The sequence below is a fragment of the Petaurus breviceps genome, unplaced genomic scaffold (genome assembly GCF_028583685.1).
Source record: "Petaurus breviceps papuanus isolate PSGF00001 unplaced genomic scaffold, PetGlider_PUasm1.0 126, whole genome shotgun sequence".
Classification (NCBI taxonomy): Eukaryota; Metazoa; Chordata; class Mammalia; order Diprotodontia; family Petauridae; genus Petaurus; species Petaurus breviceps.
The window spans coordinates 17362933-17384730 of NW_027185655.1; the positions used below are offsets into that span (position 1 = coordinate 17362933).

The window sequence follows — 21798 nt, forward strand, 5'->3', positions numbered from 1 at the left end:
TTCTTTCTTTCTTTCTTTCTTTCTTTCTTTCTTTCTTTCTTTCTTTCTTTCTTTCTTTCTTTCTTTCTTTCTTTCTTTCTTCCTTCCTTCCTTCCTTCCTTCCTTCCTTCCTTCCTTCCTTCCTTCCTTCCTTCCTTCCTTCCTTCCTTCCTTCCTTCCTTCCTTCCTTCCTTCCTTCCTTCCTTCCTTCCTTCTCTTCTTCTCTCCTCTCTTTCTTCCTCTCTTTTTTCCTTCCCTTCCTTTCCTTTCCTTCTTCTCCCTCTCCTCTCCTTTCCTTTTTTTTTTCTTTCCTTTCCTTTTCTTTTTTGCAGTGTTTGTCAGCGGAAGAGATCTTTTCCATTCATGGGCTCTCCAATGACACCAGGATCACCAGTTCTAACTTCTCCAAGATATGTCCAGCCATCTTACAGCAGCTGATCTTTCACCCTTGTGATCACCGTCCAAAGCACAAATCCAGACCAACATCTTCAGAAAGTATGTAACTTGGAGGGAATGGGGCTATCAGAAATCTGGTGGTTAATCTATCTTTGTCTCCCAGTTAATCTATTAAACTGCTACTAAAAACCACTTATAAATATGGATGACCAGGGCTTGGTAAATGGCATACTTAGCTATGTTATCATGACTCTTGTTAAAGATTAAAGTTATGCTTTGCGCCTTTGCAGAAATCGAGTAAAACTGAATTCTTTTGTTTAATCGACATTGATTCTTATGATCTGATTAGGACTAGGATAGATATTAAATATTTAATTTATAATTCACCACTTGATTGACTTTTCTATCAGAATTTCCAATTTTGGACCATCTCTTTTTGACTGAACAAACCTTGATTAATTTCTCACTAAGCAATTAATACTTTACATACTGTCTCTGTCAGTAGATTGTGAGTTCCTTGAGGGCAGACATAATTTTTGCCTTTTTTTTTCTTGAATCCTTAGCACAGTAAATAGCAGGCAGTTAATAGGTGCTTGTTAACTTAAGGACAAGACTAAATACTGGAATTGTAGATGGGAAGAATAACACAGTCTATGACTGAAAAGTTGATATTCTGTTCTATAGATAATAGGGAGCCAGTGAAGGTGTTTGGGGGGAGACAATGACATCGCAATCTCACTGCAGCAATCTGGGACAAGATTAGTGAAATGGCATAATGTAAGGTGTAAATAAACTCACCCCAGTACATTTCAAATTGTCAGTAATTCTGTTCAGACTTCTACTCTTATCGAACAAAGTACTAACACATTTTTAATTTAATTAACTATTTGTTGTCATTTCAGTAATGTCTGACTCTTCACGACCCCATCTGAGGTTTTCTAGTCCAAGGCACTAGAGTGGTTTTCTATTTCCTTCTCCAGCTTCTTTAACAGATGAGGAAACTGAGGCAAGAAGGGTTAAGTGACTTTCCTAGAGTGTTACAGCTAGTCTATGTCTGACACCAGATCTGAACTCCGGAAGATAAGTCTTCCTGATGAACTGATTGTTACATAGGGGTTTATAGCCCTAGATATTCTTCCAAATTGAACTTTTAAAAACAAAGAAAGAAGCAAAACTCCTGTCCTTTTGTGTTCTAGGTGTCTTTTGTACCCAGATCATTTTTATGAGAAGGCTAACTTGGGGTTTTTAGCACTTTTCTTGACCCTTCTTCTAACTTTGTGCCCTCTTCTGATTTTCTGGGTGCTGAGATATGAATTTACCTCCTCCCCTTCCTAGACTTCCTATTTTAAAATGAAAATTGACCTACGACCTATGGTATCAACCATCAAAGGACTAATTGCTAACCCTCTTCATTTCTCTAAAAAATATTGGGGTCAACTGCTATCCCTATCCCATGCACATACTATTTCTTGTTTGTGTTTATAACTTAGCCCCTTTCCCTAGGACAGCTTTGATTCATTTTGAGAAAGATAATGGCTTTGGGTCAGGAAGACCTGAGTTCAAGTCTTCCCTCTGGGTCAGGAAGACCTGAGTTCAAGTCCTCCTTCTGAAATATACTGACTATCAGTGATCTAGGCAGCTCTTTAGCCACCAAGTTGCAGATTAGGTGGAAGCCTCTATCACCTGGGAGTTCCCTATACCAGTGAAATTCCAGGAGTATCTTCTGTCTCTGATGACATGGTCAAAGCAATGGCTATATTCATCACACATTTCTAGAACACTTCAAAAAACGTTTCCTTACAGAAACCCGTGGGGTGGCTATCATAAGAGGATTATTATTATTCTGGTTAAAGAGACTGAACCTTAAAGAGGTCAGTAATAACAGGTAGCAATCGTGTAGTGCTTTACTATTTATAAATTGTTCATTTCTGTGGTAGGTGATACAAATATTTGATCGATGGACAAACTGAGGCTCAAAGAGTTTCACTTATAGTTATAGCTGATAAATCAAAGTCTCAGAATTGGAGTAGGGGCATGTAGATTTAGGGTGGCTCTTAAGTGAATGGGAAACTAAAGATAATTTGAATGGCAGATGATATATCTCAGGGATGGAATCTAATTCAGCCTCCCTTCTCTTTCTCCCTGCCCTCCCAGGGTCAGCATGCTGGAGGTGGTGGCCTGGATAGGCAAGGGGATGTGCCCTCCACCTACAGGCCCAGAACCATTGAGTGCCTGGGTTTACATAGGGTTTTGAGACAAAGGGCCTTCTGTGGCAACCCTCCTGTCATGGGTGGGGTCAGGGAGCTTGGAGCAGTAACAAAAGGTATAGGGGTCTCTAAAGGCAGGATGAGGAAGTTTAAATTCTAGTTGCTGGAGAGTTTCAGCAACCATTTCTAACTATAACTGGGTACAGTTTAAATCTTAATCGTATCAGAGTTGGGTAATAGGGGAAACAATCTTTGGAGAATGGGGCCATAGATTGTTATAAGAGACCTCAGTGGTCCTATGTCTGGTTCCACCTTTACTTGAAAAAGATTCCCCACCAAAACATTCCTGTTAGCTCATCATCCAGCCTTTGCTAGAAGAAACTCATGAGGGGCAACCCACTCACTCCCTAGTCAGCCCTCTAGGCTGCTCTAACCCAAGGGAAAGTTTTCCTGAAATGAAGCCTCTATTGGCTTCTTTGAAACTTCTCCCCACTGTCCCTAGTTCTCTCTCTGACCTAGCTAGTGGGATATTTATTTCTACTTCTCCATGGAAGTTCTTCAGATCCTCGAAGACATGTTGAAGCTGCTATGTTCCGATGAGGTGCCTCTAGGCAGATGTCCAGACTTGGATGTCAATAAGGATGCATTGATTTCATGTCTTGCTCTCTTTTGACCAAGATAGAAGATGATTTTTTTTAGTGGTGCTGGCATTGCTAGTAGTGTTTATTACATTGTCAGTACCTGCTCAGACTTTTCCCTTATCCAATCTCCTTAATATGTCATAGCCCAAGTGAATAATTTTAAACTAGTCGATTATATTTGAAAGTATCATGAAATGATCAGGGAATATTTTTCTCCTACTAACTTGAGATAAAATGAAAAGCTTTTCTTTTTACTTGATGCATCGCATCATAATTATTATCAGCATGTTTTGTGTGCAGTATGTCAATAGGCCTATATTTATGATGATAATCTGATTTAAGTGGAAAGTAAAGCTTTTTGTGTCTCCAAGTAGTTCTGTTGGGGGCTAAGGATTATTTCTGGCTATTTTATTCTAAGATCTGGTAAATAGTTGGAAATTAATTCTTGCTGAAATGTGTGGATTTGGAGAATGATATATTTAAATGTTATCCTAAATAATGTGTCATTTATTTTCAGTGTTTTGAACTGTGCCTATCAGTCTTCTTTCACCCTGGAATTTGAATGTATCCCCTGGGGTCTTTATGAAAAGGCACATATTACTTTAAAAAATACTTTGTCTAAAAACATGTTGTCTAACTGTTAGGCATCCAGGAACATTTTCATATTTCATATCCTCTAACTCACAAATCAGAAAATTGTGAAGAAGTTTACTCCTTCCTAGCTATTACTGTTTTCCTAGAGCTGCCTTTCTTTTTGTTCCCTCCTCCCCTTTTTTTTGTGGCTGGCTGTTTCTAGAGTAATTTATCTTTTTTACTTGTATCCTTTAAAGTAAAAGTAAACTAAAATATTTTGCACGATCAATTTATCAAAAAATTTCAGGCTAGATTTAGTCAAACCATAGTGTAAAACATTAAATGCACATTTTCCAACTTATTTTAAAATAGCAGTCTGATTCTCTTTCCCCGGTGTGCAAGCAGTGAGGGCCCTGGGTAGGAGGCTAATTGCCTTTACTTATTCATGTGCCAATTAGGAGGTGCACTCTAGCAGCATCCGTGATCATTAGTGTATTTAAAGACCACAGACAACGATCCCATCTGTGACTTATAGCCCTTTGCACAGAATTATTGTTGCTTAGTAACTCTTTGTTACTGCATTTGGGGTTTTCTTGACAGAGATACTGGAATGGTTCACCATTTCCTTCTCCAGATCATTTTATAGGTGAGGAAATTGAGGCAAACAGGGTTAAGTGACTTGACCAGGGTCACACAGCTAGGAAGCGTCTGAGGCCAGATTTGAACTGAGGAGGATGTCTTCTTGACTCCAGGCCCATCACTCTACCCAATGTGCCACCTAGTGGTTCCTTCTCTAAATATACACATTTACAAAATGAGAAATTTGTAAATTGCTTTGCTAAACTTAGTGTTATAAACATCATCATCATCATCATCATCATCATTGTCACTATGTGCTTGGGACATACATACCTAGGCAGCTAGGTGGTGCAGGGCATTGAGCACTGCACCTGGAATCTGGAAGACCTGAATTCAAATTCAACCTCAGGCATTTATTAGCTCTGTGCCCCCAGGCAAGCCACAGGATCACTACCTGCCCAAACTGCCTCCTCTGCAAAATGAGGATTATAATAGCACTTGGCTTGAGGGGCTCTTGGGAGGATCAAGTGAGAGAACATGTAAAAGCTCTTTGCAAATCTTGCAGTGCTACATAAATGTTATCACGACTTACTACTACTCCTTACTACCTACTCCCCCCTCCTTTAGTTCCTTATACAGAAACCTCTTGGGCATCTTCCTGCCATCCATCCATTCTCCATGATGGAAGCGAGAGGAGCCTCAGAGACTCTCTAGCCCAAACTTCTTATTTCACAGATAAGGAAGCGGAGACCCGAAGAGCCTTAAATCCTTTGTTAAGACCATATATCGCAAATCCCAAGCGTTAGTGGACCTATTCTACTTTTGGTGGTTATCCTCACGTGTGCTGCCCTAGTAGTCGCAGGCTTCCTGATTTTACATAAATTCATTAACACTGAGGAAGGAGAAGAGAGATTTGGGGGGAGGACCATTTCTAGAATCCCTCTCTTCTTGCAACTTTTATCTAAAAGTAAGACAACTGTAAGCTTCCCCCTCTTCTTGTATCCCCCCTTCCTTGTATAGGGGATTTTTGATAAGGAAACTCTTGTTATTAATAGTGAGGAAAGTCCCTCTACTAAAGGAGAGAATAAGCATTGGCCTTGAAATTTATAGTTAGAGGGCTGCCAGGGTGACTTAGAAGACAAATGATTTATCTACAGTAACACAGCCAGTATGAATCAGAAGTAGGACCTGAACCCAGATCTCTGGATTCTTTATTCACTATAACATATCATCTCTCATGACCTGAGCTTAGAAGCCTAGGGGATGGGGATACAGAATGATCTTTTAATAGGCCCAGAGAGCTTAGATATCTTCAGACCTAGTCTTCTCATTTCATAGATGAGGAAACTGAAGTGTAGAGAACTTCGATCCCAGGTCATCCGAACTCTGGGGCTGGTGCTCTTACTTACTGCACCACCTGGCTTCCCCTAAGCAATTGGGGTTAAGTAACTTGCTCAAGGTTACACGGCCAGGTGTTTCTGGGTGGGTGCTAAGTGTCTGAGCCTGGGATTCGATCTCCAGGTCATCCCGACACTGGGGCCGGTGCTCTTACTCACTGTGCTACCTGGCCACCCCAATCTTCTATGATTCTTGATGAGAGAGGGCTAATTAAATGGCCAATGGCATTCCCCCTAATGTTAGGCTGCATTCCCCTCTGTACGTGAGCCAGTCTGGTGGGGTGGACAGAGAGCTAGCCTTGGATCCAGATCCTGCCATTGCCACATATGCTGGTGTGCTAGACCAATCACCAGATCTCTCACTGCTATAGGCCATTTTCTTCTAAGGCTATAAATTAAAGGGAAGGTGGCCCCCTCCAGTGATATTGTCAATTATATCACCGACTAGTCCCTATCCTTATTTATGTTAACAAAAGTTTTAGTTTTGCTGCTTTAAAGAAGAAATTTGTTCTAAATTGAGTTGCTTTTATTTTGAATTAGAATTTGAAGAACATTCTTTGAAAGATTCATCCTTTATCTTTTTTGGTTATCATTCACAGTCTGGGGCTATGGATTTCTTTCGGTGACTATCATCAACCTGGCATCTCTCCTGGGATTGGTTTTGACGCCATTGCTAAAGAAGCCATACTTCCCCAAGATTTTGACTTATTTTGTAGGATTGGCCATCGGGACTCTTTTTTCAAATGCAATTTTCCAGCTTATTCCAGAGGTAAGATATATGGCTATTTGTTTATGTTCTTATTAATAATAACACAGTGCCCAGCTTTTCTCTTTAAAACATTCTGAGCTCAAAAAAAAAAAAAACCCAACATTCTGAGCTCCCTCAGTTATGATGATTTTTGCAGCGTTTTTTTGAGCTGGGTGGATTACGTTCTATTAGAAGGAAAACCGAATCCTTAGCAAGGTTATGGGCTTGTCCTAAACTACAGAGGCTATCTGTGTTGGAGACAAAATTACCATTCTGAAAGTTCTGGCCAGCAGTTATTCTCAAACAACTTCTGTATACCTCTGAAGAGCTCAAAGATTTCTACTGTTATGCATTTTGGCAAGTCTGATTTTTCAATACAGTGTTACCATTTTCTTTTAAGACCAGACAGTATCATATTTACTCAGAGAAGACAAGAAAATGCCCATCCGATATTTACTTTACCTAAAGAAACCCAGGGGATAACAGAGTAGCAGTTATAAACATTTCTTTCAATCAAGGGCTACTGACCTGTGGAAAAAATTCTCTTGAAGGCCACACAAATAAAGCTGCTGTTAACCTTTTTTTTTTTTTTTACCTTAGAGAGAAAATATTCCATTTAGCCTCTCCTAAAATTAAAAGCAGTAAACATAAAATTATTCAGTAAATAACACTAAAAAAAATAGAAGATGTCTATACTCTAGCCAGTGAAGGGAGAAAAACAGAGTTAGAAGAGAGAGGAAAGATGAGCTAAAAGTCACAGAAAGGGACAGAGAAAGACAGAGAGATAGAGACAATAGATCGAGGCACACACAAAGCTACCTCCAGGTAAAGAAACTAATACACAGAGTAAAGGAGAAAAGAGACTTCCTTGAAATAACATTTTTATTTCGCGATCTTTTAGGAAATTGTAGATAAAATCTTACAGCCATGCTAAATTGTCACAACCTTAGATCCAAATGGGGATATCACTTTTTGGAATAATAAAATCCAATTAAAACATTTAGGGGACTTGGCCCAGGTCTCTTGTTCTACAGATGAGATCTAGAAAAGTGAAATGTCTTATAACTAAGGTCACAAAGCTGCCAAATTTGGAACTCAGCTTTCTTACTCTTATGAGTATGTTATTTAGCTCTCTAAGCCAGAGAAAGGTCAAGAGTCAAAATTGTCCTGAAGACCAGAGAGTTTCCATCCCTTACTTGGAAGTGAATTATATTGTCATGTTGCTACTTTAAAATAAGGAGTAGTAAAATGGCTACAAAGAAAGCAGAAACTCTGATTTGTATAGTAATAACTATATAAATATGTATGTATACACACACACATATACATACATACATGTCATATTGAAGACCAAAGCTCTTCTCAGAGAGGAAAGGATCATTAGTAAATGTATTGATTAGGTCCTGTTTATGCCTGTTTATTGGGACTAGTTTTTTCTTTATTTTTTTTGTTTTTTGTTTTGAGGGGGGAAAGTAGGGCAATTGGGGTTAAGTGACTTGCCCAAGGTCACATGGCTACTAAAATGTTAAGTGTCTGAGGCTGCATTTGAACTCAGGTTCTCCTGACTCCAGGATAGATTCCCTATTCACTGTGCCATCTGGCCGCCTCGACTAGTTTTTTTTTTAAGTAAAACATTTTATTTTAATGAATGTCACCATAACTCCCTAAGCAAATGCTGTCACTTGAATTTCTGATTTTGTCTTTCACAGTGTAGACCTCGATTTATTTGGTAATTTCATGTCTTGACACCTAAAATCAAGAAAGGTGGTATTTATTGGATTAATAAATGGTCAATGAGAACTTAAATAGAATAATGTGGATATTTATTTTAATTATATAATTTTTAGTAGCAGAATATATAATTCACATGATAAATGCATGTGAAACATGCACATATATCTCTATATGAGAAACAGTGTTGTATAGGAGATGGAGAACTGATCTTGGACCCAAGGAGACCTGGGTTTGAGTCTTATCTCTGAAATGCACTGACTATGACCCTGGTCAAGTCACTTAATCAATCCATCTATGTCCTTCAGAGACTCTGAGCTGAAGAGAAGATGCTGGCCTGAAATGGTGGAGGAAATTTCCTTTATCAGTAGAATCAAATTTAATTCTTCTCTCTACAATACTGTTGAATATAATGTATAATTAGAGCCCTGTATCATGAATTTATTCTTCCTGGCTTTAGCTGAAGTGTGCACATGTTTGTTCTGCATCTATAATGTTCTGTGCCTTTGGATAAAGTCCTCTTCCAGGGCCTTGTTGGGTCTTGGAGGTCACGGTGGGCTCTGAAGCACTACACCCTTTGAGTATGGCTTCTGGCAGCACCGCTCGTGTTAGGAAGGCATCCAATATGTGATGGTGACAGATTGTCTGAGTCCTGTCTTCCACAAAGTGAATTCAGTTTCATCACCAGCGTCAGACATTACAACTTGTGAAATCTGCTTCTAAAGCATGATTTCTTTATCTGTTGTGTGTGTCCTGGATCCCTTGAGCTAAAAGTCTGGTGAAGTACCTGGACCCCTTCTCCTAAACACGTCTAAAAGCATAAAGTACATAGGGTGGTAAAGGAAACCAATTACACTTACCAAAATATTAAAAAAATAAGTTCATGGACACCCAAGATTAAGAACTTTTTCTACAGTCTGGAGGGGCTATGGTTTTTATCAGTTGATAGAATCATAGATATTTTGAGGCATTGGGGAAAACCATCAATCTGTGGACAAAAATATGATATGTATAGATTCATAAGGAACTTTTAAATCATGTATCATATAGTTACATTATATGTATGTATATATAGAGATACGTAAATATATATCCTTTACATTTCAGTTAATTGGAAGGCCTTTTGACAAATTCTGTTATCAATTTGAAGTCTTTAAAAGGCCATTATCTTTAAAGAAAATTCTTGGTGCAACACTGGAAAAGTGAGACTCAAAAGAATGAGCTTAATGAGCACTCTAGTGTTCATTAAGTACCCAGAAGTGGGCCTTGGAAAGGTCTGCTAGAAGAGGTGATCATAGTAACATGTACCTTGTACTTCTCATTACTTCACACTCTTTGATTCACTGACCCTAGCCTCCTTGCTTTCTCTCGAATAAGCCTCTCCATCTCCCTGGGAGTTTTCTTTTTAAAACTTTTTAAATAATTTTTTTTGGAGGGGGGAAGGCAGGGCAATTGGGGTTAAGTGACTTGCCCAAGGTCACATGGCTAGTAAGTGTTAAGTGTCTGAGGCCGGATTTGAACTCAGGTCCTCCTGACTCCAGGACCAGCGCTCTATTCACTGCACCACCTAGCTGCCCCTCGCTGGTATTTTCACTGGCTGTCTCCAATGCTCAGAATGCTCTCCCTCCTCATCTGGCTTTTCAGCTTCCTTCAAGTCCTGGGTAAAATCCCAGCTTCTCCTGGAAGCCTTTCTTTCCTTTTAATTCTAGTGCCTTCCCTCTGTTGACCATTTTCTGTTTATCCTGTGTTATATCCTGTTTGTTCATAGTTCTTTGTGTTTCTCCCCTGTTAGATTGCAAAGATTAGCTCTTTGAAAGCTGAGCCTGCTTTTTACCTTTCTTTATGTCCTCAGTACTTAATAGGTACTGTGAGTACTTAATAAACATTAAATAAAAAGTTATAAATGTTTATTAACTGACTGATAGTTTAAATTTGTATAGCATATCTTTTCACTTCAGTCAGGACTTTATTCTAAGAAGGGCTCCATAAGCTTCATCAGATTGTCCAAAGATGTCCACGATACTCTAAGCAGTGTTGCTTTCAGATTTTAAAAAGTTATTTCAGCTTCATAATGACCCGATAACATACATAGAGAGGGCAGATGCTGTTTTACTGGTGAGAAAACTGAGGTGCGTATATAAGTTATGCTTCTTGTAGACCTGGGATTTGAAAATAGCTGTCTAGTGGATAGGGTACTGACACTGGAGTCAGGGAGAACCTGAGTTCAAATCCAGCCTCAGATACTTACTAGCTGTGTGACCTTGGGCAAGTCACTTAAACCTATTGCCCCCCCCCCCCAAAAAAAAAAAAAGAGTAGCTGTTGGAGCTCTTGGTTTCAAATTTCCTTTGGAAACAAAGGCCTATTTAAACCACAACAGCATCAACAACAATAGCATTGTACTGGTATTGCTGTAAGCCAATGAGGCATAGAACATAAAAGTCTCTGTAGAATTCAAAATGAATATTGCAGCAGAGGTAATTGGACGAGCATATGTTATGTAGGAGCAAGTCACAGTATATATCCGGTGAGGAATATCAGAGAAAAACAGAACATTGAGGAAATGTATGACAGGAAGAAAAGACAGGTTATTTACGTGGCAGGACAAGGCATGGTGGCTGGATACCCAGAATTCTCCCTGGAACCTTCACAAGGTCAGGAGAAAAGGAGGCAGGTCTCAAGCTCTCTCACAGTAGAAGGCTGCTGTTCCCTTGATAATTGGATTGGCACGAAGTGCCATTGGTCCACTATAAGAGGATATAGAAAAGCATCTTGCTGGGTAAGCAGGCCGGTATGGGTTGTTACCTGATGAGATGACAATTCATTTGAGTATGTGAGAAGTCTGCCTCCTAACCCAATGTTTTTCACGTTAGGCTACTGTTCACTTGTAAGCTTTACAGTTTGGGGAACCCAAATTGTGGTCTCTACGTTTTTTTATAATAATTCTCCTTTTTTGACTTTTTTTTTGGGGGGGGAGAAGATGGGTGAGTGTATTCTGTTTATCATAAAGAGGGAGGTGGGGCAGTTAGGTGGTGAAGTGAATAGAGCACCAACCCTGGAGTCAGGAGGTTCTTAGTTCAAATTCGACCTCGGATACTTGACATACTTACTAGCTATGTGTGACCTTGGGTCGGTCACTTAACCCCAATTGCCTTGCCTTGCCCCCTTCAAAAAAAAAGGGAGGGTCTCATATGGCTTTTAGTCCCAGCTCTTTTTTCTTCTTGAAACATATTATCAACTCTATTTAATTTTTCCTAAGATATTTCTTCTCTTCTTTAGCCTCTCTTGACCCTCTTAAATCTCTTTCTTATCTTTCACCCCAAGCCCTGAGTCTTCTCTTTCCCTTCTCCTTCCCTCTACATTTATGAACAAAATCACTTCACTTGTGAAGGTTTCAAACTATGGATTTGGTAGTGATATTCACAATCCATCTGTTCTTGTTAAAGAACAGATATTCAGAGACAGATTTTAAGAAAGGACAGTGAATTGATTTTTCCATTTACATATTACCTCGAAGACCTATATTATATTTTAAAATATGAATGAGGATTGTTGACTACTTGGAGCCTGAGAGACTTCCAACCTTTGCCTCTCACTGCTATATTATATTATCTGTGGTCTTCTGTGATCTGTAATTATCCTTTGATTATCTGTGTTATCAACTGGTTGGTTAAGTTAATTTTGACTCCGTTTTGAATATGCCAAAGTGACTATCAGTTTTTTTATTTTTGCACATGTTTACACATGTATTTGAAAGTCAGATCCACAAAAGTGTGTGGATGGGAGGAAATTGGCCTTGCAATCTTGGCATTAATTGATGTAATAGTAACTCTGGTGTTTGATTGTTTTCCTATAAATTAATTGAGTTCATTTATTATTTGGGTTCATTTAAGCTATTTCTTCCTCTCCTAGGCATTTGGATTTGATCCCAAAGTTGATCACTACATTGAAAAAGCAGCTGCTGTGTTTGGTGGATTCTATATTCTCTTCTTTGTTGAAAGAGTACTTAAGATGCTATTGAAGACTTATGGGCAGGTGAAAGTGCTTTCTTCCTCTTTGATATTTTGCTAGGCACACATGATTTTATGTAAGCAAATGAATATATAGTTTAAGTTAATAGAATTAAAATAACGATGTGAATCAATGTATTGATTAGCATGATAAAAGTTAGTATTTGCTTAGTGCAAACATAAAGTAAATGTTGAATAACACGTTTAGTTTGCATACATTCTATTTCAACATATTTGTGCATCTTCCTAGAAAAAGGAATCCGTAGAACAAGCAATGAGACAATGTTTTCAAATGAAAAAAAATCATATATCTTAAAAGATTGTGTTCAACATACATATAAAACAAATATGTTCATTTTTCCCACTTGTGACTAGGAAGTAGACTCCTTTTTGTTTGTCTCTATCTTGGTCTCTGAAAAACGTGCTCCCAATTTTTCCATTGCAGAATGATCACACTCACTTTGGAAATGAGGGCTTCTTTCCTTCCCAAGAAAAAGGGAACCCCCAAGCCCCCAAAGTGCCTGCCATCAATGGAGTCAAATGTTATGCAAACCCAGCAGTAACACAGCCTAATGGACATCTCCATTTTGATAATGTCAGTGTGGTTTCTCTCCAGGTATGATGATTCTTGCATTTTCTTGTTTAGTTTACTTCATTCTTAGTGCCATGTAAGGCTATCTGGAAGCCTGGCTAGTTTACTGTATTTTTGAAGATTAGTCTGATTCCTTATAAAAATGTATCAATGGATTTATTATTTATGTGCTGCTTTCCTTGCCTTTCCATAGAACGTGACTATTCTAAATCCTTCAAGGAAGAGAGAAGAGTTGAGGAATTATGGAGACTTGAGTTCTGATTCACTGACAACATTTATTTTTCTTTCAGATTCTCATTTCTTTATTGAGGAAGTGTGATTTTACAAAAGAATAGTAACTCACCCCAAACTGCACAGTAATAAGTGTCAAACTTAATTAAAATTTATTTTCCTGACACTAACAATTCTTCAGTGCTCAGAGCTAAACACTACTTTGGTTGATTGAGAGAGAAATTGGAAGACTGAGATGATATAAAAATCATCTAAGAAGAGCTCCTTTGACATTCCAAAGTGTCCTTTGCTATTTCAGGCTTGGGTCAAAAGCATCTTTGATCTAGGGAAAGAGCAGCTGCAGCCCCAGAACCCTGTTTATAAACTTCAGCAGAGCTGGACACACATTTGGGTGGTGAGGAGAGGTACTAATGATATCTTTGTAACCCTAGGGTTAGGTTGTGAGAGGAGGATATGATATCTCTGTGACCCTCTGGCTGGGTCAGAAGAAGGTCCAGAGCAAGGCTTCTGGATCCCTTTGGGAGGCTGGGGAAGCCTGTGCATGCCTTTCTCAGCATAGTATTTGTAAAAGCATAAAATAAAATATTTAGGATTACAGAGGAAGCCAATCATGTTGAAACAGATTTATCAAAATATTTAAAAAATGTTTACGGGCCTCAGGTTAAGATCATCTGATTTAGATAATAAGAAAGGAGAGCAGAATGCAGCTAAGGGGGAATAGAGAAGTGCTGACTAACTTTCTTCTCTTCCTATTAAGCTAGAAGCCAGCAACTGTTTACTTCCTTTAATTTAATCATGTAACTGCCTTTGCAAAAATAAGTGCGTTTTGTTTAGAGTTTTCCTTATTGAGTAGATGGTTGCTATTTCTAAAAGGGTGGGGCAGGAAAAAATAGGTGGGGAAAATGTTACCCTTGATTCTGGCCTCAATATGTTTGCATGTGAGGGGAAAGGAAAATATGTAATAGAAGAGATAAGGGAATCACATGAGTGAATTTGCCTGTTGGAACTGTGATGTACCCAGCTCTTACATTCATTACTGAAGGGAAAGAAAGGAAAAAGTAAAACCTTAGTGCTCTGACAGGAGTCTAAACCACCATCTCCTGAAACTGCTTTTTTGTTTGATGTCAGAATACATGGAACAGAGTACGTTTTTTTTTTTTTTTTTTCAAGTGTTTAAGCTCCCCCTGCAGGAGAAAAGGAGATATGACCCAGAATAGATTAGAACCAGCTCTGTCTTATTTCAGGGCCCTAAAGTGTTATGGAGCCTTTGGAGGCTGCATGTCTGACACCTCATTGTCTACATTACCTGTTTCTTCTCTTCTGTGATTTCATCAGTTGGTCAGGTGGGAGATGGGAAATCAGCTTATCAGACTGTCCTGATCACTCCCCATTAATTTTAGTAATCACTGCGTTATTTTAAAAAAAGGAATTAGTTCCACAGTTAGCTGATAATCAATAAACACTTATCAAGCCACCTCCTATGGGCCAGATACTGTGCTGGGTAGAGGGATAGGAAAGCAAAAATGAAACAATGTCTGTTCTCAATGCATTTATATTCTATTTGAGGAAACAGTAACAACAAAATATAAATTCCAGTCTATTTGAGAAGTATATTGTAATATTTTTTTTTAATTGAAAGATGAAGCTATTACAGCCTGGACATGTCCTGTAGAATTTAACTATCTGCAGAACTGGGTGATCTTCCTTTATTTGGCAGTAAACCAATTTAAGTTCAGCAGTATTATTTCACTTTACGTGAATTCCCAGCAGTAGCTATCATTTTGTCATATTTGGAAAGTCTCTTAAACTTCTCAGGCCTGGAGTCAGGAAGATTTCTGGAGTTCAAATCTGGCCTCAGACACTTATTAGCGATGTGACCATAGGTGAGTCACTTAACCCTGCTTGCCTCAGTTTCCTCATCTGACAAATGAACTGGATAAGGAAATGGCAAACCACTACAGTATCTTTACCAGGAAAACCTCAAATGGGGTGATGAAGAATCAGGCACAACTGAAATGATTGAACAAGTAGGATCAGTTTTTAAAACCCCAGGTACTAGCCTTGAACTAATCTGATACTTTCTTCAACGGAGAGCTGCCCTAAAATTTCCTTTGATAGTAACTAAACTCAACTAGAAGAATGATTTTCTTCTTATAACAGCCACAGGGTATTCCCTCTTAACTACCAAAAAGTACACTATGGTTTTTCTGGGAATCTAGGAGAGTCCCAAATGTCAGGCAAAGAAGCTCAGATTCAGTAACTTCTAGGGCTTTGTGCATTTTGCATTATTTTCCCAGAAGAGGGTAACCCATGTTAATTTAGTGAGACTTGATTCCATAGCTGTGGGTGGTACCTCTGATATCAATTACAACTTGCCCATGTATCCTCATTTAAAAAAATGATTATTGTCCATGTGTCTGCTCTCTCCCTCTACCCCCATAAATCTGCAGTTCTATGGTGCTTTGGATAGACCGCTCACCTTGAATTCAAGAAGACTTGAGATCTAATCCTGCCCCAGACATTTACTAGCTGTGTGATCCTAAGCAAGTCACCTAACCTGAGTCTGTTTTGTCAAATATACAGTGGTATTGGACTTGATAGCCTCAGGGATGGCTTCTAGCACTAAATCTGTGTACTTAAGACCCTATGAAACGGGATCAATTCAATACATGGGAGGTCCTTCCCTTATTCTTTTCTTATGTCATGGATAGTCACGCAGGACTTGGACTTGGCCCTCTGTAATCTCTCATGATTTTTACTTGGCTGATTCACTTCCTTTCCTGGTCAACCATTCATGGCCTCAATGATTTTTATTACATCACTTTTCAAATACAAATCATTGTTGGCAAATGCTGAAGACCACATCCATCATGTGTCTCTCCACTTCTTTCAGCATGGTAATATGGAAAATCCAGAGATCATTCATCTCTTTCCTTCTCTGCTGCTTATTTCCCAGTATTACCCTTTTGCTACATCACACAGAATCTAAAGTTTGATTAAAAAAAAGTTCAGAGCTCTCCAGATATGAAAATAACCTTCAGATGGCAAAGGAGGTCAGTATCATTCTTTTCTTTCAGATGCAAGGAGAGTACATCAGAAGTTTGAAACATTTGCTGTCATTGAATGGAATATAACTTTTGAGGCCAATTTAATTTGCCATTTGCATGATAACATTGCCAATCTTTGCACTGCTGATCTTCTATGAGAATCTTTGAGTTATGTCACGCTCTCTCTGTGAGGCTAGCAATATCTGTCAAAGTCTGACACATCCAGTTCATTTGAAAGAGCATTAAAAATGAGTGTGAAGCCTTAAGCGTGCAGAGAGAATATTTTATTGTAGTACTATTGAAATAATTGGGACACAAATTACCATCTTTTAAAAATTAAGGGTCACAGTTGTTATAGTTACTGATAATTTTAGTCCCAGAATTCAATTTTAACAACCACTTATTAAACACCTATTCTGTACTAGGTGATGGGGTACCAAGATTGATAAAACTAGTCAGCCTGTCAAGGAAGTTACAGTCTAAACAATTGAATGATGGACTTAAATTGTCATTCTGCATCCATGTGTTTGCTACCATGGAAGGGCAGCCTTTATGTTAATTAAATTTCAAGTTATCGGCTACTCTTTTTCAATAGAATATATGTCTGTGGCTACTAGTGTTCTTTCCTTTATAATCCCCAATATCTAATTTGAATAAGTCTCTGAAACCTAGAAAATAATTGGAGATGACACTTAAGTTGTCCATTTTGGGGGCTCATCTTTTGAACCCTACTCCAAAAATTACCCCCAAAAAATTACATAGGGAAATCCAGATCATTTACTGCTTAGTATTTTTTAAGACTCTTTAAGACTTACATAAGTTGACTTTTCATTTTGATAAATCCCATGTATAAAGTAACACCAGGATCTCAACAATTCTTGGTTTCCTATTTGATGTGCCGTCCTGCTACTTTGCAACAACCCTCCACCCCCCTTCACTTTCCTTCCTGTCTCATTTCTACTTTTGTTCAAAGACTGATCATCAGATTACATTACTTTTGCTACTATGGAAGGTATGCCACGCTACTGACCTGTTTCTCCATTTAGAATCTTTGTTATTGGATTTGTAGGACATAGCTCCTTTCTTGACCACTGCTCCTTGCTTCCAATATAACTATCCATATCAATCTTGTCCCTTAAGAACCCTGATCCCATTCTACCCCGCTTTTCCATTGTGCCCTCTGGAACTCTTGTTTTATATTGTGGAATTTTTTTTAATTGAATATAGCTTGATTAAATTTGAGTCTGCCTGTAAGTTGCCAGGGGGCAACATCGACATTACTATGCTTGTCTGCATGCTCTTTGGAACCTTCTTTCATTCTCTGTATAGTTTTGAAAAATGTTTCATTGATATTTTTTCCTTTTTTTCTTCTTTTCCTGTATGTTACTGTCAAAACATTTTCTTACAATGTGTTATATAACTCCTTTCTAAATAAAAAACCTCCTTTGTAACAAATAAGTATAGTCAAACAAAATAAATTTCTGTTGTATTGGTTATATCTAAAAATCTTTCTCATTCTATATCTTCTCATCTTTTTACTGATGGGAAATATGCTTCATGATCAGTCTTTGCAAATTGTAATCAATTTCTGCATTTGTCAGTTACAAAGTCTTTCAGAATTGTTTTTCTTTACAATGTTGTCATTTTATGAATAGTTTTCTTGGTTCTGCTCACTACACTCTGCATCAGTTCATACAAGTTTTCCCAGGTTTCTTTGAATTCATCCTTTTTATTATTACTTATGGCGCAATAATGAATCATACATTGTTCTGCCATTTCCCAATTGAAGGACACCAGCTTTGTCTCCAGTTACATGCGATAACAAAAAATGCTATCACAAATATATATATATACGTATATATGTATATATGTATATATATATATATATTTACATATGGCCTCTTTCCCCTTTGTCTTTGGGTATAGTTTAAAATTATTTTCCAGAATTGCTGGACCACTTCACAGCTTCACCAGTGTGTATCATTATGCTCAAACCCTTTAGCAATTATCATTGCCCCTTTTTTTCCTTTTGCCAATCTGATGGATGTGAGGTGGGATCTTGGAGTTGATTTAATTTGCATTTCTGTTACTGGTGATTTGGAATATTTTTTTCACAGTTATTAACACCTTCTCTTTCTTTGAAAATTGTCTGTTCATATATTTTGGCCATTTATCTATTGATGAAAGGTTTTTATATCTATTATATGTAATATATCCTAAATACTAAGATTTTTATTGGAGAAATTTATAGCAAATATTTTTTTTTCTAGTTAACTATCTCTAATTTAATTTTGGGCCTATAAAACCCCAAGACTTGAAAATCTGCTCCTCTTCCAGGGTTTTGTCCTTTCACAGTTCTCAATCTCATTGCCAACATTCAAAGAAGCAGAGTTGGCGCAGGTTTGAGTGGGAATCTGGACTTTAGTACATCATTGCACAAACTCTTCAGATATCACTCTTTCTGAAAATAACAGCTTTAAAAGCAGCCACAGACTGCTACTTCATGCAGGAAGAGACACAAGTGACTTCCTCTTCATCTATTTATCAGTTAGGCAATAGATAAAGCAAGGAGGGAGCTATCATTTATAGCAAGTGAGAGGATTTCCCCCTAAAGCACAAATATGAGGAGCACGTATCTTGTCGTGAACCTTGTTCCTGCAACTCAGATGGTCATTGGCCAGTTCTGGGCTCCTGTCACTGGTGAGTGGTAATACATCAATTAAAGCCACAAGGTCAAATATTTATACTCCATTTGGGTTTTTGTTCTTATCTCAAACTACTTCATTTTCCACCCATTGGGTAGGTGACAGTCTTTGTTTTTCCATGCTTACTTCTTTTTGTCTGGTTACTTATTTGACTTCTCTTAACCATAGGTTCCCTTCAAGGTAAAGATAAAAGGCAGTCTAAATAGTAAGGCATTTAAAGAACTTACCCATAGGCAGCCCCCCCTCCCCCAATATCTCTCATTGCTCCCTCTCCAAGTCCTTTAGGAAGAATTCCAAAAGGTGGGTTACATGTCATCACGGAATGGACAACACTCTTGCTCTGGAAGCTTATGCCAGTAATGAATTCTTTGACCATGGTAACCCATGAAACAGAGTTGTTATTGTTGTTGTCAATTGTGTCCAACCCCCATATGGGGAAAAGATAGTAGAGTCGTTTATCATTAACTTCTCCAGCTCTTTTTACAAATGAGGAAACTGAGGCAAGCAAAGTTAAGGGAATTGCCTGGGTCACAGAGCTACTAAGTGTCTGAGGCCGGATTTGAACTTGAAAAGATGAATGTTTCTGACTCCAGGCGCAGAATTCTAACTACTGTGCCACCTACTTACCCTATGAAAAGAAATACTGAGATGCAAAATTAGGACTCTCTCACACATACTTTTCAACTCAGCCTGACAGAAGAGGCCTATAGAGAAAGCATATTTAAATGATTTAAACCTACTTTGTACAAGCCATTAATTTTAATAGAAGCTTTGGTTAACGTGTCAAGACCTAGAAGACCTTCTCCAACCCAAGGTGCTTGGTAGATTGGCCCAGCAGCTTAGAGTGCTGTAAGATCATGATGAATACATGGATTTGATGGCTGTGTGGACCAGTTCAACCCAGCAACTAATGCCAGGCATTGTTGACTACTGGGGATGCAAAGAAAGAAAGAAAAAACAGTCCCTGCCCTCAAGGAGCTCACATTCTAGTGAAGTAGACAACATGTAAACAATTACAAAATAATCTGAGGTGGGAGAAAATCCCAACAACTAAAGGGGATGAGGAAAGGTTTTTCTGAAAGGTAGTACCTGACATGTTCTGTGAAGGAAGCTGATTTCAGGCATGGGGAAAAACACACAACATGTCAGTAAACTGGAACATAGAGAATGAAATGAGTTTGGAAATGTTGGCTGGAACCAGACTATGCCAATCTGAATTATATTTCATCCCAGATTTTAGGATGTCTTTTATCTTAGAGGCAGTTGGGAGCCACAGAAGCTTCTTTGGGGAGGAAATTGTTATGGTAATGCATGAGTTTTAAAATTATGATTTTGGCAACCCTAGAAATGGTATGTTAGAAAGGAGAGAGACTGAAAGTAGGGAGACCAGTTATGAACCCTTTATAGTAGTCCAGGAGAGAGGTGATGAGTGTCTGAATTTGGGCAGTGACCCTGTTAGCGGACAGGTGGAGACTATTACAAAATACAGTTTGGAGGCACAACTGGCAGCTAACTGGATAGAAGGGGTGAAGGAGAGGGAAGAATTAAGGATGAGTCTGAGCAGGACCCTGGATGACTAGGACGATAGAGGTCATCTCAACATAAATAAGGACATGTGATGTGTGTGTGTGTGTGTATGTGTGTGTGTGTGTGTGAGAGAGGGGGGGGGAGAGGGGAAGGAGGAGAGAGGGGGAGAGAGAGAATGGACTCTGGACATGGTTAGTTCGAGATGCCCATGGGATATTCAGGTGGAGCTGTCTGGTAACTAGTTGTTAATTAGAGATTGAAGTTCAGCAAAGCAATTAGGAATGGATATAGATTTTTTTAGTCATCTGCATAAAGAGAATAATTGGACCCATGGGAATTAGGGGGCAGAGGGAGAGGATTGTCTAGCCCAGAGCCTTGGGGAACAACAACATTGATGGAGCAGGATATGGATGATGTTCTAGAAAAAGGTGGATGGTGGGGAGAGCAGCATTTTCAGATTGAGGGAAGAGATAGAATATGTGGAAGGGGAGGGCAGCCAGTCAACAGTGTTCAAAGTTCCAGAGGGAGGTCAGTGAGAATGAGGATTCAGAAAAGCCCATCTGTCAGGATGGCAATTTGTTTTACTTGACTCTGCATATTTGGCACAAGGGTTTCACTTTCCTACCCCCAATTGGGGTGAGAGGCTAGGAATAAGCTCAGAATAATAAAAAAGAAAATTAAAGGACAGAAATGAAGGAAAAGGCCATCTGATCTAGCAATTAAGGGATGATTGGTTAACCTCTCTAATGCCATACCCCTACCATTAACTTGCAAATGTTGGTCAGGAGGGAATCTAGGTCAAACTGAGTCAAAAGCTTAGAATAAATGCAGTTATACTAAAAAGAAATAAATTATATCCTTACCGATACCGAAACAGCAGCACCACTATTACAGAAGGGATTGTGTTTCTTTCTCTTTTAATTCAGCACCATAGTGAGAAAAAAGAGATTGTCCAAAACATGTCTCTTTTCTTTGTCCTCCACTGCTTCCTTATTCTTTTTTATTAATATAGTACTATATTCTTTACATGCTACACCTTGCAGTTTTGAAATACTGGATCAAGACCCTGGTGAGTGATTTTACCTTAGTGCCTTGTGTGAAATGGAAAATTACTCATGTCTAGGATGTTTTACTGTTTTAATAAGTGATAAAGACCATGAAGCAGGTGAAGTGCTGGCCATCAGGGTATGTACTATCATTCATTCTCTCTATTGGAGGTTTCTTTGGGAGAGAAAGTCCTGCAAATAAAAAGATACAGTTACAAAGTAGGTATGGTGCAGACTATGTGCTATTTATTTGCATTTGGGTGCTATGTAATAAGATATATGAAATGCCTGCATAAAGGAAATAATTTTATGTCTAAGGCGAAAGATCTGAACTCTCTCACACACACACACACACACACACACACACACACACACACACACACACACACAC

At 38.5% G+C, this 21798-nt stretch overlaps 1 protein-coding gene across 3 annotated transcripts in view; it reads left to right on the forward strand.

Annotated features, from left to right (window-relative positions):
• The window catches only part of SLC39A8 (solute carrier family 39 member 8), a 65330-nt gene that overhangs the window by 21725 nt on the left and 21807 nt on the right, over window positions 1-21798 (forward strand). For all 3 annotated transcript variants that reach the window (XM_069093945.1, XM_069093948.1, XM_069093946.1), the window contains exons 3-6: window positions 312-474; window positions 6372-6541; window positions 12162-12284; window positions 12705-12875. In XM_069093945.1, coding sequence (XP_068950046.1) covers window positions 312-474; window positions 6372-6541; window positions 12162-12284; window positions 12705-12875 — 627 coding nt within the window. The remainder of the gene's footprint in view (window positions 1-311; window positions 475-6371; window positions 6542-12161; window positions 12285-12704; window positions 12876-21798) is intronic.